At 42.3% G+C, this 16,650-nt stretch overlaps 1 protein-coding gene across 1 annotated transcript in view; it reads right to left on the reverse strand.

Annotated features, from left to right (window-relative positions):
* Positions 1-6,333: 6,333 nt before the first annotated feature.
* The window catches only part of LOC310669703 (uncharacterized protein), a 154,351-nt gene continuing 144,034 nt past the window's right edge, over positions 6,334-16,650 (reverse strand). Inside the window, exon 4 of the mRNA XM_083424169.1 lies at positions 6,334-6,433. Within this exon, the coding sequence (XP_083280295.1) occupies positions 6,425-6,433 (9 nt within the window). The 3' untranslated portion in view covers positions 6,334-6,424. The remainder of the gene's footprint in view (positions 6,434-16,650) is intronic.

The following is a 16,650-nucleotide window of genomic DNA, read 5'->3' on the forward strand; positions in this document are numbered from 1 at the left end:
CAGGTCAATGCAACAGCAACAGACTGATCAAATTATTACTGTGGCTATTATGGGACTATGATCAAGCAACATCTCCTGACTGCTCACAGAAATAAATAAGAGCATGTTCTTCCAGCTGCAGTGCTAGATGTGGTAACAAGTGAACAGTAGAATGCAGTACTGAATGTCATTGCTACACAAGAGAAAATGTGGCCAGTTTCTGACCATTATACTTTATGCTTTGTCATTTCAATATTAACAAAGTGGATGGCCCTACAATTTTTCTGAAAAGAAAGTTAACATAAAGTTCATTATTTCTCAAAGGAAGCCTTCTGTGTGATCTTAACAAAGAATATATATATATATATATATATATATATATATATATATTAGTCACATCAGTTGCAAATATTTCATTTCAAACATAAAGTACAATCCTGGCTCCCCTTATAATAACCAGCCAGCTCATGCCAAAATTGGTGCCTGCTTTTGGTTATTATATTATAGACCGCAAGGGTTATTGTGCATAATTAAACGGGGTGGGGTGGGGGTGGGGGCGAAACTCTCCAACCTGGAATTATAAAACCGTCACCACAATCCAACAATTCCACTTGATGTGTATTAAGTCATTTAATTTATTTTGTTTTCTTCTTTTAAAGGGAGAGGGGAAAGCAAATGAGAGGAATTTTTTTCCCTGCCTTGTAAATCATAAAAAATGCATGAAGGTTTAAAGCATTCCAGAAACAACCCGCACATTCACTTAGGAGCATATGCAGAAGAAACCTACTGCATTAAAAATAAGAAAGAAGGTTTTCTGAAACTGGCATGGCATTCTATCAAAATAAACACTATACGGCCTTTGGGAAGGAAATGCTTCAGGGAACTAAGGGGTATCTCCTAGTTGCAATGTACTTTTGCTTATAAAGGGGTGGGGGAAACGCAGTGCATCTGCCTTGTAATAATTTAGTTTGCCAATGCTGTGAATTTTGCAACAGCCCATAAAATCTTTTTAAAGGTTCGTCCTAGAGGAGATGGAAAGGCGGAGAAGTATACTTTCCAGTTCTTATGTGTGGATCATGGAGCTGCTAATACAATTTCTGCCTCCAAATAATGCAACCACAGTGTCAGAACTCACCAGGTCAAACATTAGTATATTGAGAATTCTACACATACCTGAAGTGTGTCTTGCAAACAGTGTGTCTGATAATTGAAGATGCTGGAGGTCCTCAGTTAGAGATGAGACAGCCATCTCTTGGGGATGCTCCAGCTCTAGATTTCCTGCACTGAACAAGCAGGTGGTTTAGAAGGCCTACCTTATGGGAACCACCCCACCTCTATGATCTTATGATTTATATAGCAGCATCAGTGTTCATAATGCTTTTCAGGATAACATAAGCTGAATATAAGTTCCTGACCCAAGGAGCTAATAATCTAAATTTAAAGACTGCATGTCTGGAGGTTGGGAGTCTCCTTTCTTGGAGGTTTTTAAGTACAGGTTGGATGGCCTTCTTTCATAGATGCTTTAGTTGAGATTCCTGCATCGCAGGGGGGTGGACTAAATGACCCCTGGGATCCCTTCCAACTCTACAATTACATGATTCTATGTGGGCAGAAATACCAGATTAAGAGAAAGAATGGGAAGACAAAGTATCATTTCATAGAGCGACAAGGAATGGGAAAAGCAAGGTAAGCAATGGATGAGTTTAAGGAGAGCACTAGAAATCTTCTAATGTTTTTGCCCAGGAGTGGGGTAGCAGGGCACTCACATGACAAGATGTTTGAGGGACCAACAAGCTTAAATAGGAGGGTAGCTTGAGAGCTCATTCAGTTCTGCTATATGAGATGGAGATCAAAATCACTCCCAGTCATTGATTCTCTGGGATTCTGGAATATCCAGCTGCCCATGTTAGGGGCAAAATTCTAAAGCAGTTTTCCTAGAATCGATGTGAGAACCAAGAAATAGCTTTGTTTTAAAATCTTTGAAGGGATGCTATAAAAATAGCTCTGATTTTGGTGCCAAAACCCTTTCTCGGGGAATATAGACGCTGAAAAGTCCTGCAGGTTACCTGCATTCCTCTATGAGAGAGATGTGCCACATGAATGTAGGAATTTCTCATTGCAAAGTGCTGAGTTGTTTCACTTTTCTTCCTAAGGAGCCACTTCTGTACACACATACACTTTCCTTAACTAGCATCAATAACAACAGCCTCTGTGGCATTTTAAGAGACTAACATATTTATTATGTTATGAGCTTGTGCTGGCAACAGAGCTCAGTTCATTAGGTGCCTTTCTAATGAATGCCTGTTGCCATTCACGCTTTGATGACTTCCAGATTTGACCATTGTAATGTGCTCTATGTGGGGCTGCCTCTGAAGATAGAAATTTAGTTAGTGCAGACTACAGTGGTCCACCTGTGTAACCAATACTCTGATACATCACCTAATATCCGGTTCATTTCTAGGCTCAATATCCAAGTACCAGTTCTCACCTTTCAATCCCTATTTAGCTCAGGTACTGATTATCACAGGGAATGTCTCCTCCTGTGTAGGCACATCCCCAGTACCAGTTAAGATCTTCTGTGGAGGCTCTGCTCCAGATTCATGGGGGTTGGCAGCTGGATTAGCAGATTTGGAAGCAGCATCAGTGCTATGGGTTTTTCTCCCAAAGTAAGTTCATACCGTTTCCACTTTACTGGTAGGTAAACACTTTTTTTTGGTCTCAGGTGGCATTAGGGAAAGTTGCTCATTTTTCCTTCCTCAGAGTGAAGGTTAGGTGATGGTGTGCCATGCCCCAAAGGGTGCCTACATGGACCAATAGTTGGATGCATGTGTCCATTGTGGCAATGGCTAATGGAGAAGGACATGGGCAAGTGGTATATGAACAACCCATCCACCCCTTTCCCAGGGACAGAGATATCCAACCCATCTCATTGTGCTGGGGATGGTGGCTTGGGCAGATGTAGCTTTCCACCCAGCTCTCCCAGTTGAGCTGCAGATCTTCTTTGGAAAATATGTCTGATTAAGCTTTTGCTGGATCAAATAGTAGTTCTCCCCTGATCCAGCTCAAAGCTTAGAAGACAGCAAGCATGGTCCTGCCTCTTCTGCCTACCTGGTGCACATGACTCAAGTCTACCATCACTGCACATCTATGCAGTGACAGAATGACTGAACATGCCCTACATGTTAAATCCAAAGCACATAGGCCAAATGTTCTGCCAATACCATGCTTTTTTTCCTTAACAACACAGGAATGCTAGGAAGATATATCTAGCCCTGCATTCCATTCTCATAGTGGATAGTGGTCAAAATTTTGGGTCTGACTTCCCCAAAAAAGCTCAACAACTTTGGTCAATCCAATGGTTAGATCACTGCCAGTGTTTTTATAGTGGGAGTAAATAGATCACAGTCTCTTGAAAGTTGGACACCCCTGGTCTATGGGAAGCCCACAAGTAGGCCTGTTTTTGTTTTGCCTCCTTCTGGACTTCTCACAGAGCAGACACACGAAGAAGGGCCCCAGATGATGATCACAGGGTCCGGGTCAGTTCATATAAGGAGAGGTGGTCCTCGCTGCCTCTTGTGAGAGCAAATCCCACATTTCTGCTGGGTGAAGAACTACGCACTGTGTGAAGAAGTACTTTCTTTTGTTTGCACTATATCTTCCAACCTTCAGCTGTGCTTGATGGTCCTGGGTTCTGCTTCCATCTGTCCACACCACGTATCATTTTACGAACTTATCAAGGCTTTTCTTTCTGCACAGGAGAGTTGTGGCAGCCTTGTCATCTTTTGGGGTGTTTTTTCTGCACAAGGAAGGGTCTTATTCCCTTTTAATGAGAGCACAAAAATACACCATCCGATTGAATCCCCTCTTTTCATATCACAAAAGTACTCCCATTGGGGAATTTTACCCTGGTTTCAAAATATGTGGATTTAGTAATCATGTTCCAGATTTAGGGTTCTCTTTTCACCTGATCTCTCTGGCTAGCTATTAAGAGAAGGTTGCATAACTGCAACCTCCCCGCCCCTCCCCCTGTGCTCTCTTTCCCTTAATGATGCCATTTCGTATCATAGTCACTAAGGTTGGCCTTAGTCAGCAATTTCCTACCTTTTGATTTTCTTGCCCCTTTTGTCAATATTCATTTTAAATGCTTGAAGTCAGGCTCCTTTTCAGCTGACATGGCTCCATAGCCTCCCACACCCTTCAGGTGTATAACTGACAGGTGACCAGTAGCGCATCGGGAGACTTTAAATGAATCCCAGAAGGCAGTATTTGTATAAGCATGAAAGGGCATCCCAGCCTTTCTGCTGAATAAAGGATGTGATCATAATTATAGGGAGCTAATACAAAAGGACTTTCTGCTAGCCAGGTTTTTGATCAAAAGATGTGAGAGCTTAAAAAAATCACGTGTATATGGCAAACATGTTGTTCTGCTGACTTTGAGAAGGAGCAGCTGCCAATTAGTGAATCAAAAAAACTAGCCATTGTAACACATATTCATGTCCTTCAGTTTACAAGTGAAATTAGTGATGCACACACATTGCTCCAGAATACGTTTACTTCAAATAAGTCCTGTGCAGTGCAGTCCTAGAGATGTCTACTTGGAAGTAAATTTCCTTGAGTTCCAAGGAATTTAGATGAAAGTTGAGTGTGCATAGGACTGCAGCACAATCCCCTTTGCATTTGCTCAGAAGAAGCCCCATTGTAGTCGGTGGGGTGGAAATGCAAGCTCTTCAACATATAACAACACAGATTTGTACTAATGGTGGAAGGACCATAGTGGTAGAGTTTTTGCTTTGCATGCAAAAGGTCCCAAGTTAACAGAATCACAGAATTGTAGAGTTGGAAGGGACCCAGATGGTCATCAAGTCCAACCCCCTACAATGCAGGAATCTCAACTAGTTCATACATGACAGATGGTCAATCCAGCCTCTGCTTAAAAATCACCAAGGAAGGAGAGTCCACAACCTCTCATGGGAGTCTGCTCCACTGTTGAACAGTTCTTCGTGATGTTTAGTCAGAGTCTCCTTTCTTGTAACTTGAATCCATTGGTTTGGGTCCCAGCCTCTGGAGCAGGAGAAAACAAACTTGCTCCACCCTCCATGTGACAGCCCTTGAGATATTTGAATACAGCTATCTTCTCTCAAGTCTCTTATTATCCAGGCTAAACATACCCAATTCCCCCAAACATTTTCACACACCTGATCATCTTGCTCATCCTCCTCAGCACACTTTCCAGTTTGTCAATATCCTTCTAAATTGTGGTGCCCAGAATTGTCCACAATACTCCAGGCGTTGTCTGATCAAAGCAGAATAGAGCGGGACTATGACTTCCCTTGATCAGGACACTATACTTCTGTTCATGCAGTCTAGAATAGCATTTAGCCTTTTTGATTTTTGCTGCTGCATCACACTGTCAAAATGTTAAGCTTCTGGACTACTAAGACCCCCTAGATCCCTTTCACGTGTACTACAGGTAATCCAGGTGTCCCCCATCTTATATTTGTGCAGCTGGTTCTTCCTGCCTAAGTGTAGAACCTTATATTTTAGGATCCTTTCCTTCATTTCTACAAATAATCTCTTCCAATCCTATGATTCTGATTTCTACCACCCCATCCCAAATAAAACAGCTCTCAACTACACATATAATCTATTCCTTCAGGAATGCAGAGGGAAGAATGGGCTGGACTGAGAATTAAGGGGGTGGACATTTTTGTGGTATATTCCAAACCAAATTGTATTCCATTTCCTTGCGATTCCCCCCTGCCCCCATCCCCACCCACACACTTCATGATGAAAAGAGAAGTTTATGAGGGGGGGAACGTGGTTACTGAGGAAGACTTGAACAATGTTCCCTTGGGATTCAGCTGCTGGAAGGCAGATGAACTCACTGAGTGACCTTGGGAAAATCTTTTCAAGGCAAACGCTCCTGCTGTTGGAATCAATTTGGGTGGGGTGAAACAATATTAACGAGAACACAATCAATTTAGTTTCTCAAAAAATCATCACAAACCCCTTGAGTCTTCCACAGGAATTGCAGCACCTCACAATTTCAGAACACCTCTCTAGTGTTCCAACACTGAAGGCACTTGGCAGGGAGAACATTGTTTGAGACTTTGAGTAAAAATGCAAGTCACAAATGGAGCCCAAGTCTTTGTACCTTTCTGTACATACACTCAAAATGGATAATGTAGCTTTGGGACTGGGGTCCCCTAAACTGTCTGATACTCTAAGTCCCCCCCACCTGCTGACACCAGACAGCTGAGGCAGTAACTGAGGTTGGCACTCACCCCACAACCCCAATGTCCACATGCCAGGAACTTTAAAGCTTTTGAGAAGGCTCTCCCTTTTACAGATCAAAAGGTCATCTGAGAGGTAAATTTTAAGTGGAGAAACTGCTTTCACCTCCAATATCTTCATCCAAAGGTCCTTTTAGGGACACCGACTTTCTTCAATGATCCTGGAAGAGACAAAATGGAATTAGGCTGTGTTTGTGTTCTCCCATTATTAGGTCCTAGGTCTGCCACTTGCTTCCTGTCAGCCTCAGCCACCCATCATACCAAAGTTTTGCACCAGAACTCTGCTCTCTTGCTGCAATGTCTCCCTAATCTGACCTCTCCTTCTATTTCTCTATCAACCTACCAACCTACACACACACACACACACACATTTACCTAGGCTGTTTCCGCTGATATGCAGAAGCCATTATCGTCTCTTGGGAATGGTACATCTAGGAGGCAAAGTACAAATGCATTGTTTTGAACTAGGGATGGGATAATTCTGTGAAGTATGGTTTCTCTCCGTTTCCTCATCTTAAGTTCAGTTCTCCACATTTTCACATATGTTTGTCATTTTTAAAAAGTTCTCAAATGTTCTCACGACAACCAACATTTTAATGCAAATGTATCCTATTGTACAAAGTTTTGCCCATATTACTTGGCTGGAGAACTGCGTTGGAGTATGAATCACATTCTTCTCCAGCCTCCATCCAGATGAGCAAGAGGTATCATCAGAGTTCAAGGACAAATTATCTGAGCCAGGCAGAAAATTCTCAAGGAAGGTAATATAAAGCCCTACACAGCTTAGGCCCAAACTGAAAGATCATCTTCCCTCCTACACACTTGTATGAAGTTCTGAGCTCTTGGGGGGAGGCCCTTTTGGGGGAGGAAGCAGGAGAGGGCCTTCTTGGTGGCTACTCCCAGACTCCAGAACTCGCTCCGTGGAGAAGAAAGACTGGCTCCCTCCTGGTTGTCCTTCTGCCAGCAGGTGAAGACCTTCTTGTTCCAACAAGCTTTGGGGAACTGGCTGCTTTTAATGAAACAGCTAGTGCCATGCTGTTTTTTCATGGTAATTATTTGTATATTTTAAACATATTTTATATACATATATCATTCTAATTCTATCCGTGTTTAATTGTTTTTTAATTATTATTATTTTTTGTGTTTTTAGCAATTCTTGTTTTTATCTGTAAGCCACATTGAGTCCCATCAGGCAAAAAGGTGGGGTATAAATAAATTCATGATGTTGATGATGATGATGATACAAAGCAGGGTTGAGAGGGAAGACCTGGAGAGAGGAGGTATGACTGAGAAGCAATGACCTGGCAGTAGTCTTGAGGGCTCCATTCATTTTGCCTCTGAGTCTGAGGTTCCCCACCAGCCTTTAGGATCTTTAAAAACAAACAAACAAACAAACAAACGAAAAACACTTGGGGGTTCCTCCCAGTATGGAGATGTGTCTCTTTTGCTTATCAGTGGCCAATTTTAGATCCACTCCTGCCAGTCCTCAGCGCTCAAATGCTCTCTAAGTTGGAGTGAAGATGATGAAGATGTAACTTGCCCTGCAATGCTTCCCAGCTTTCTCCAGCAAAAGCTTAAGTTCCCCTTTCTGTCAAATACACGGTGAGAAGCTATTGGGCTGGAAAGATGCCGTCAGTCAAAATGTTGTCTCAAAACAACATGCTCTGAGGTTTGCTTGCTCTGTGTAATTTCAAAATTATCCGACGACAATGAGGATGCTACACATTCCGTACAAAGTTTTAGGATAAAAGGAAAAAGTGACACACATCCTGAGATGCAAATGAAGACAAGCAAAGCCCCATGTATTCCGGATGAAGTCTCTCCAGCTGCCTGTGTTTGGCTGAGGATGCTGTCACTGTGAGTGATTATCCTACAGTGCCTCAGGAAAGGGCTTTTGTTTGTATTTCAGGTAGACAGCTTTACTGCATTATATATGATCCTGGTGATTGTTACCAATATCTGCTTCACCCTAAATACAGTGTGGATGTTCATTGCTTACACGACTGTCATCTCCACCATTCACACACCCACTCAAGGTGTCGCATATTGGTGCCAGCAGTTACAAATCAGTACAAATGAGTCCCTATGTTTAAGAGGTCAGAAATGTAGGGGGAGTGGATTCGGAGCAAACTTTCCTGCATATCTGTGAACAAATCGGAAGAGCCAGTATCTCACAAGCAGAACAGAAATCTTGTCCAGTGGGTCATGTCTATATCTTCGGTAAGACAGAGTTTGTTCTGACAGGCTTTCATCAGATTTATGACACATACAAGTCATACACAAACAAATTTTATCTGCTCATTATGGAGTTTTCCACACATGGCGCATTTCAAACTGGGAACATGTGCGAGAGCATTGGTTTTGGTTTTTTGATGAGTCTGTTTTCAAATCTTTTCGTGTTTAGGAGGGGTTGGAAGATGAAAGAGAAATCATTGGATTTTACTGTCTGATCTCAAACTAAAGCAGCACAGCGGGTGGAATTTAGGGTCAGATGAGCAACTCTTTAAAATGACATGACATCATGAATGTTCTATATTTATGCTCCTCTCTGTAATGCTCCTATCAAATCCACTCAATCTGAAGGTCAAAATACAGTAGTAGTAGTCACTGACTGAGCAGTAGGTTCAGCTTGGCACCTGAAAATCAAAATGGACTTTTGTTAAAAAAATATCTATCCTTGTCACCTTCCATCATTTTGACAGAGGTTGAGGGAAGGAGATCCTAACTAACAAGCAAGCTGTTATCAAGATATGTGAACTAGGACAAAACACAATTGTGTTCTGCCCTTGCTTTCTGTCAATTCTTGCACTGGTGATGGTGTGTGTGTGTGTGTGTGTGTATATATATATATATATATGTGTGTGTGTGTGTGTGTGTGCAAATCTGCTAAGGAGAGTATGATTCAAAAATAACTTAGTAGCACAGTGCCAAGATGACAGAGCCATACTTTTCCTAGGATACATGATTTCAAAGACATAAAATAAAACTGCAAGCAAGTACTTTCTGAGAACCAGTGTGATCCCAGTGAACTGAGGGAGGGTTCGAGACAGAGCTGAGAAACATGACATGGGTTTTGTAAACCAGTTTAACCAAGGAATGGGAGACCACTTAACACACAGTGACTGCCCTACAAAGAGAATGCTCTGGTGAAGAAAAATAGCGCGTCCACAGCCTGCATTCATTGAAGTGCAATGCATTTACTTCATAGTATTTACACACAGTGGAAAAGATAGGCATGTGTTTATCACATGTTATGGTGGTGTACATGCAATTTTCCTGCAGTAAAGTGATATCTTTGAAACAAAATTGCCATATCTCTCTCAGTGTATAGCCTTAGGAAAGTCAATCTCAGGGTTTTTTTCTTACCACCCCCAAAATAGGAATATGTATAGTGACATTTCTGAAAGGGATTGTTGTGAGGATAATGGAGGCAAAGTGCTGCAAAGCATTGTCTTTCCTTACCTTACATTCCCCATAGTGCATGTATAGCATAAATGTGCAGATTTACATTGAATGGAATGGAAGTTTTTCTCATCTATAATCATTTGTTCCAAGGGAAAAATTTGTTTGAAGGGGAGGGGAAGGAGAAATCTGTACTTTTAATGTTGAGAAAACAGATGGAAACTGTTGACAGCTTTCCAACTGGAGCTAATAGGAATGAGTCCTGGAGAGGTGAAGGCAAATGTCAACACGGTGAGTCATTGGAGAGCAAAGAGGAAAAGCAGAAGGCCATGAGATGCTCTCAGATGAAATCCACCTAAAGAAGGGAAGGCAAGTTCACCCCTTGAGCTGCAGCTCATTAGCTTCCAAACCCTTCCAAGCTTGTTTTCAAAAGTAGGTGAACTTTGTGTCAGCATCGCAGCTGTAATTGCAGCTTTCCCTAAACACTGTCTGCTAAAATTCATCAGCTGTTAGCTTAATAAAAAATGTACACAATGAAGCAGACTCCTCTGCTATCAGCATGTGTCCTGGGTGGCATTCAGTCAAATGGAAGGACATTTACGGACAGCTTCAGATTGTTATGCTCTATCAGCAAAATGCTGTGGTGGTTTTTCATAGAATCATAGGAGGAGGAGTTTGGATTTGATATCCCGTTTTATCACTACCCGAAGGAGTCTCAAAGCGGCTAACATTCTCCTTTCCCTTCCTCCCCCACAACAAACACTCTGTGGGGTGAGTGGGGCTGAGAGACTTCAGAGAAGTGTGACTGGCACAAGGTCACCCAGCAGCTGCATGTGGAGGAGCGGAGACACGAACCTGGTTCACCAGATTACGAGTCCACCACTCTTAACCACTACACCACCCTGGCTCTCCAGGGAAAGGACCCCAAAAGATAGAGTGGAAAGGACCCCAAGACTCATCCTGCCCAACCCCCTGCAATCTCTAACAGATGGCCATCCAACCTCTGCTTAAAAACTTCCGTTGAAGGGGAGTCCACCATCTTTTGAGACAGTCCATCCCACTGTTGAACAGTTTTTACCATCAGCATGTTCTTCCTAATGTTCAATTTCCATTCCTGCAATTTTAATTCAATGTTTTGGGTCCTAACCTCTGGAGAAGCAGAAAACATATTCACATGAAAGCTCCATCTTCCATGTGACAACCCTTCAGATATTAGAAGACAGCTCTAATGGACTTGGATAGGACCCTGGCATGGGATCAAAACCCACAGTTAGTCACTTGTTCCCTATACCAGATACAAACTGCCCTTATTATAATGCTCGTACTAGCTGCTGAACAGGTGGGACACATGACCACCACCAATTGAAAAATGATGACTTCGCTAAAGCACTGACTCAGCACTGCAGTGATGTGACTAAAGGTGACATCACAATAAAGCTAAAGGCTTCTCTCCGTGAAATAATGCTTCTCTAGGGAATAGTTTCCGTAATTTCATTATGTGTATGTATGTGTGTCCTTTAACCAGCAGACGTTCTTCAATCTAAACTACATTAACTATGACAATAGTATGCAAACTAGTTTGCCAGATTAATTGACACACAGCTGCCACTGCCAGAGTTTGTTGCTCATTGCTCATTTTTGATTTCTGTGGAAAATGGGAAATCCAGAAAGAAAGAAATTTCTCCTTTCAGACGCCATTAATTATTTTGGAAGTTCTGGTTTGCTAGAAAATTGTGACAGTATTGTTACTGGTGCAGCACAGAATCCCCACATGTTGTAGAGACAAGCTGTGCAAAATGATTCCCTTCCTTTGGAATGACATGACTACTGATGTTGTCATTAAAAAAATGTTGGGCAGAGCATGGGGACACAGAGTGCTACTGCCCTAGTATAAACTTCCCAAAACTGATGTCCTTCACATGTTTTGGGCCACAACTCCCAACATTCCTGGCCACTGCCTTCACTGGCTGGGGCTGATGGGAGTTCTAGTTCAAAACTTGTGGAGGGCACCAGGTTGGGGAAGACTGCCCAACCATTTGGGAATGGAACCAATGCTACTGAATGAAAACAGCAAAACCAGGTAGGCATAATAATTGCATCCACTTCTTCAAGGACTCAGACTTCAATAAATAACCCTATGAAATATTGTGCTGGGAACTTTGACCTTTCCCATTTCCTTTTGTTGCTAAAGAGAATGATATGCATATTCTAGCTTTAAGATTAACTGGGTAGCAATGACTGAAAAGATTCCACTGATTAAAAATAGAATAAAAACTGCACAGACCACAAGAATGTTTCATTTTATTGTGCCCTGTTGTTTTTTAAAGATTGACTGGAAAGCTACAATTTAAAACCAGCTCAGAATGTGCACATTGAACTCACAAAACAAACTGGTTCCTGTCGAATTCCCATACCACTCGCTGCTCCTGACACTTTCCACTCCTGAGTATGCCAGCATATCCCACTTCTCTAAAATCTGAGATGACCAATTCAAAATGACACTGAGCCTCTCTTGCCTTCCACACATGCTAATGGAACATGGATAAATAATAGCACAACTATTGCTAGAGCTGATCTCTACTGGCAGAGGTACTCTGACTGAAGCATCAGCTTGTAAAAAAACTAACATGTCACTAAAATCTGAGTTTTAACTTTGGTGTGTGTGTGTGTGCGCGCGTGCCCAGTTGTGTTTCAGTTGCATTTATGTGGCTCTGAATTTTATGTTTTTGTGTCTTTAGTTTTTCAAAAAAAAATTAGTTTTTTTATTGTAAGCCACCCAAATAACTTTATATCATGGGCTGCATGATAATTTAATAAACAAAGCAAAAGAATTACTTTATTTACTCTTTCAAGTGCCCATTCAGCATTCCTGATGTTTTATCAAATGCATGCAAACAGAATTGGTTAAAAATAAGGCTACATCATTTCACAAAATCGCAGCCCAGCACAAGGGAAGAGCCAGGTTCCATCCCCTTGCACACAGAAGGACCCTAGTGTAGCTGCTGATGTGACTGATCTCTGCCTTAGGCCCTGGGAAGCCAACGCCCGTCAGAGTAGATCCCCTTAGTGCAAACAGTCTAGCCTGGTATAAGGCAGCTTCTTGTGTTCCTCTGGCTTCAAGAGTTAAACTACAAAATAGGAACTGAAATGGGGAAACAGTGGTACCTCAGATTATATACGCTTCAGGTTACAGACTCTTCTAACCCAGAAATATTACCTCAGGTTAAGAACTTTGCTTCAGGATGAGAACAGAAATTGTGCTCCGGCAGCAGCAGGAGGCCCCATTAGCTAAAGTGATGCTTCAGGTTAAGAACAGTTTCAGGTTAAGAACGAACATCCAGAACAAATTAAGTACTTAACCTGAGGTACCACTGTATTTGTTTGGCAGTTATAACACTTACGACACAGGCTACATACGCACCATACATTTTTAAAGTGCATTTAAAACACATTCCCCCCTCCAAAAGAAACTTGGAAACTGTAGTTTGTTAAGAGTGCTGGAGATTGTAGCTTTGTGACAGATAAACTGCAGTTGCTGGGTTGTATGTCCTTTGAATGCATGGTACACACACAGCCACAGTATAATACAGAAATTACCGTATTTTTCGCTCCATAAGATGCACCTGACCATAAGACGCATCTAGTTTTTAGATGAGGAAAACAAGGAAAAAAATATTCTGAACGAAACAGTGGATGTATGATTTTTGTGATTCATGCTGTGGCCACAGACATATGTGATTTGATGGTGAGTTTGGGGTACCCCAATGCAAAAATCCTGAGAATCCATGTGGATCCATGCTTTGTAACCATGTTTTTGCGCTATTGCGGCCCTACAAAATAGTGGATGCATGATTTTTTTGGTGCAGGCTGTAGCCATGGACATGCTATGTGATCTGATGGTGAATTTGGGGTGACCCAATGCAAAAATCCTGAGGATCCATGTGCTTTTACCTTGCCCCTCCCAGGCAGCCTCCTTTATCTCTGGAGTCCCTTATCTCCCTCCTGATCCCTTGCCGAACAGCTGCTCAGCTGCTTTGTTTCAACACCCCCTTCCCTCTTGTTTGCCTTAGTGTCTTTTCCTTAGCTGGAGCAGTTTTTTGCTCCTCCTTTTCTTCTAATTTCTCTCCTCATTGCTTTAATCTTCCTGTTTCCTCTCCTTGCAAGTTCACTGTCTTTACCTCCCCCCTCCCAGGCAGCCTCCTTTATCTCCCCTCCCCTAGAGTCCCTTATCTCCCCTCCCGGTCGCTTGCTGATCAGCTGCTGAGTGGCTTTGTTTCAACACCCCCTTCCCTCTTTCTAAAAAAAAGAGCATGATCTGCTTTTTGCCCCTGGGCAATTCAGCTCCAGGGACCACACATTCGCTCCATAAGACGCACAGACATTTCCCCTTACTTTTTAGGAGGGAAAAAGTGTGTCTTATGGAGCGAAAAATACGGTACATCATTTCCCAGAATGCTTTTAGAACCTTACAGGTCCACTCCATATGATAGAAGGTGCCTTCCTTTTGCTTACATTTCCAGTAGATATTTGCACTTGTACATTTTTGCGGTCAGTTTTGTCATTTCGGCATAGTCCAACAGCTTGGTTTGCCATTCCTCTCTGGTAGGGACTTTGTAGCATCCACATTGCTGCTGTCACATACATGAAAAGTCTTTTCTGGAATGTCGGTACCTATAATTCCTAATAAAATGATTCTGGGTTTGTTTGTTTTTACAAAAGTTATTTTAAACATTTTTTTCAATTCATTATACCGGTAATCATTTATTTCAGTGGACAAAACATGCCTTACTTTGTGCCAGCCTATGGCTATAGTGTACATGTGGACAATTTTCTGCACAACTTGCTACCATGACACAAATCCCATGATCTTCTTTTGTCACACAAGGTTTTAGATAATTACAGATCAACAAAAAGCATGGTAGAAGAACCAACAGTGGGTGAACATCCTTTTCCTATACCCTATCATGCTCATGCTGGCAGGGTGGAAGGTGGAACTTGTGGTTTTTCCCATTTTTTCTCCTATTTTATGGGGTCCTCTTTATTATTATTTAAAATAATAGCTTCCTGCTCATTTATTCCAATGGGAAAATAATAAGCTAAGACAGCTGCAGAGCTGATGTGGTTTGTTCTCTATTCTTGAGGTATGTCAAGGGAATGGGAGAACCACCCTGGAATTATGGCTGGAGGCTGGCATGCAAACTTTTTTTAAAAAAAGTTCTGTTTACTTAAATGCAACACATGAATGTTGCTCTGGCTGCCCCCTTATTCTCAAGCAATCCGGTGAATTAATCACGAGTAAATGCTTTCAATATTGCAGCCTGTACAAATCCCCCCCCCCAACAAAATTCCACGATCACTCACACCTGATGGGTATTCCCCAATGACAAGGTGAAATGGTGCTAAACTCATGCTGTTATGGAGACAAAAAAAGAAAGAAAAGAATATATTAATTTTAAAGGGAGTTCAAGAAAATATGTTGCTGTTAACATCACCAGCCAGCCTTCTTTATGTCGAGAAGCAGTGCAGCTCAGCCTCTCTCTTGCTGATCGCAAACTACATCAGCCCAGGACTCAGGGAGAGCAGGGGAGCAAGTGGTGAGTCCTAGAACTGCCTCTGAGATGATTTAGAGATTGACTCTTAAAGAGCGATTCATTATGAGCTGCTGCAGGCTTCCCAAATGTGGAAAATTCCAAAGATCGGTGGGCTATGCTCAGAAAATATCCAATAGACAAAAATGAAATCTAGACAGGCTTTTCTCAGGCAGGCCCTTGATTAGGGTGGGAGAAGAGCAGCTGGGAAAGTAAATCTGTTCTCAGCTCTTTTGCATAATTTCTTTTCTTTTCTTCTTTACTGCTTCCCTTGGCACCACGAGATTGGCTTTTGGAGCCTGGGAAGGAATATGAACAGCAGATGCTGCGCGTGTCTCTCTGTCACAGGGTAGAGCAAAGTAGAAATCGTGGGGCAGAATTCATCTGTGAAATATACACAACAGGTTAACCAGTTCTGGAGAGCCAAGGTCACAGATCTTCCTGTGAAAGGTTCTCTCTCTCTTTTACTATTATTGAGTGGAAATGATTCTGTAAAGCCACACCAGCAGTCCAGCATTTCCTTTCAGATGCACGTGCCCTATTCATGGAGTGGCTCCTTTGTTTTTTATTTTCTTGCTTTGATACAGAATGACAGAAAAACAAGACTTTTTTGAAAAAAAGAAAAGAGAGGGAGAGAAGTAAACTTTGGGCGGAAACTAGCACCTCATCAGGCAATTGGCTGACATTAGCCCTGCTGAAATCAATGAATACTGTTGTTGTAGTAGTAGTACTTAAAGGACCATTTGCTAGGAAATAAAGGATCATTCTGAAGTACTGCAAAGTTACTTTCTAAAATGCACCCAGCACTTTAGAAGCCGAGCTTCAGGACTGGTTTTCAGAGCCAGGGCTTATGCCTGAAATGCGTTAGTGACTACAACTGATGAGCAATTGCAACTAACCTATGTCCCTCTAGCATGGTGCTGGACTACAACTCCCAGATCATCCCTGATCATTGGCTATGCTGGCTGGGGCTGATGGGAGTTGGAGTCCAGCAGCAGCAGGGGGCATGGGGCAGGGGACACAGGTTCCCAACCCTGGGTTTAAAGAGACCAAAGGCATCCAGGACAAAAAGTGAAACTTCCCAGTTTTTGAAATCCCATGATATTTTGTATTGGAAAGTAGTGTAAGATTGTAAATAAATTAATCGATGGTCCATCTATCTAGTAGGCAGCTGCATACACATTCCCAGCCTGAAAAGCTCAGGGCCAGTGAACTTGCTGGTGAAAGCAAAGGTATGGCAAAGATTCGACACCCAGTTCTAGGCAGATCTGGAGAGGGTGCGGACAGATGCAGAGCAAGGTGGGTGCGGTGGGTGTGGTCCACCCCGGGTGTCGCCTCTGAGGGGGAGGTGACAAAATGCTGTGCGGCACTGAATGTCTGTGAGAGAC

The sequence above is a fragment of the Podarcis tiliguerta genome (genome assembly GCF_965153285.1).
Source record: "Podarcis tiliguerta genome assembly, chromosome: 2".
Taxonomy (NCBI): domain Eukaryota; kingdom Metazoa; phylum Chordata; class Lepidosauria; order Squamata; family Lacertidae; genus Podarcis; species Podarcis tiliguerta.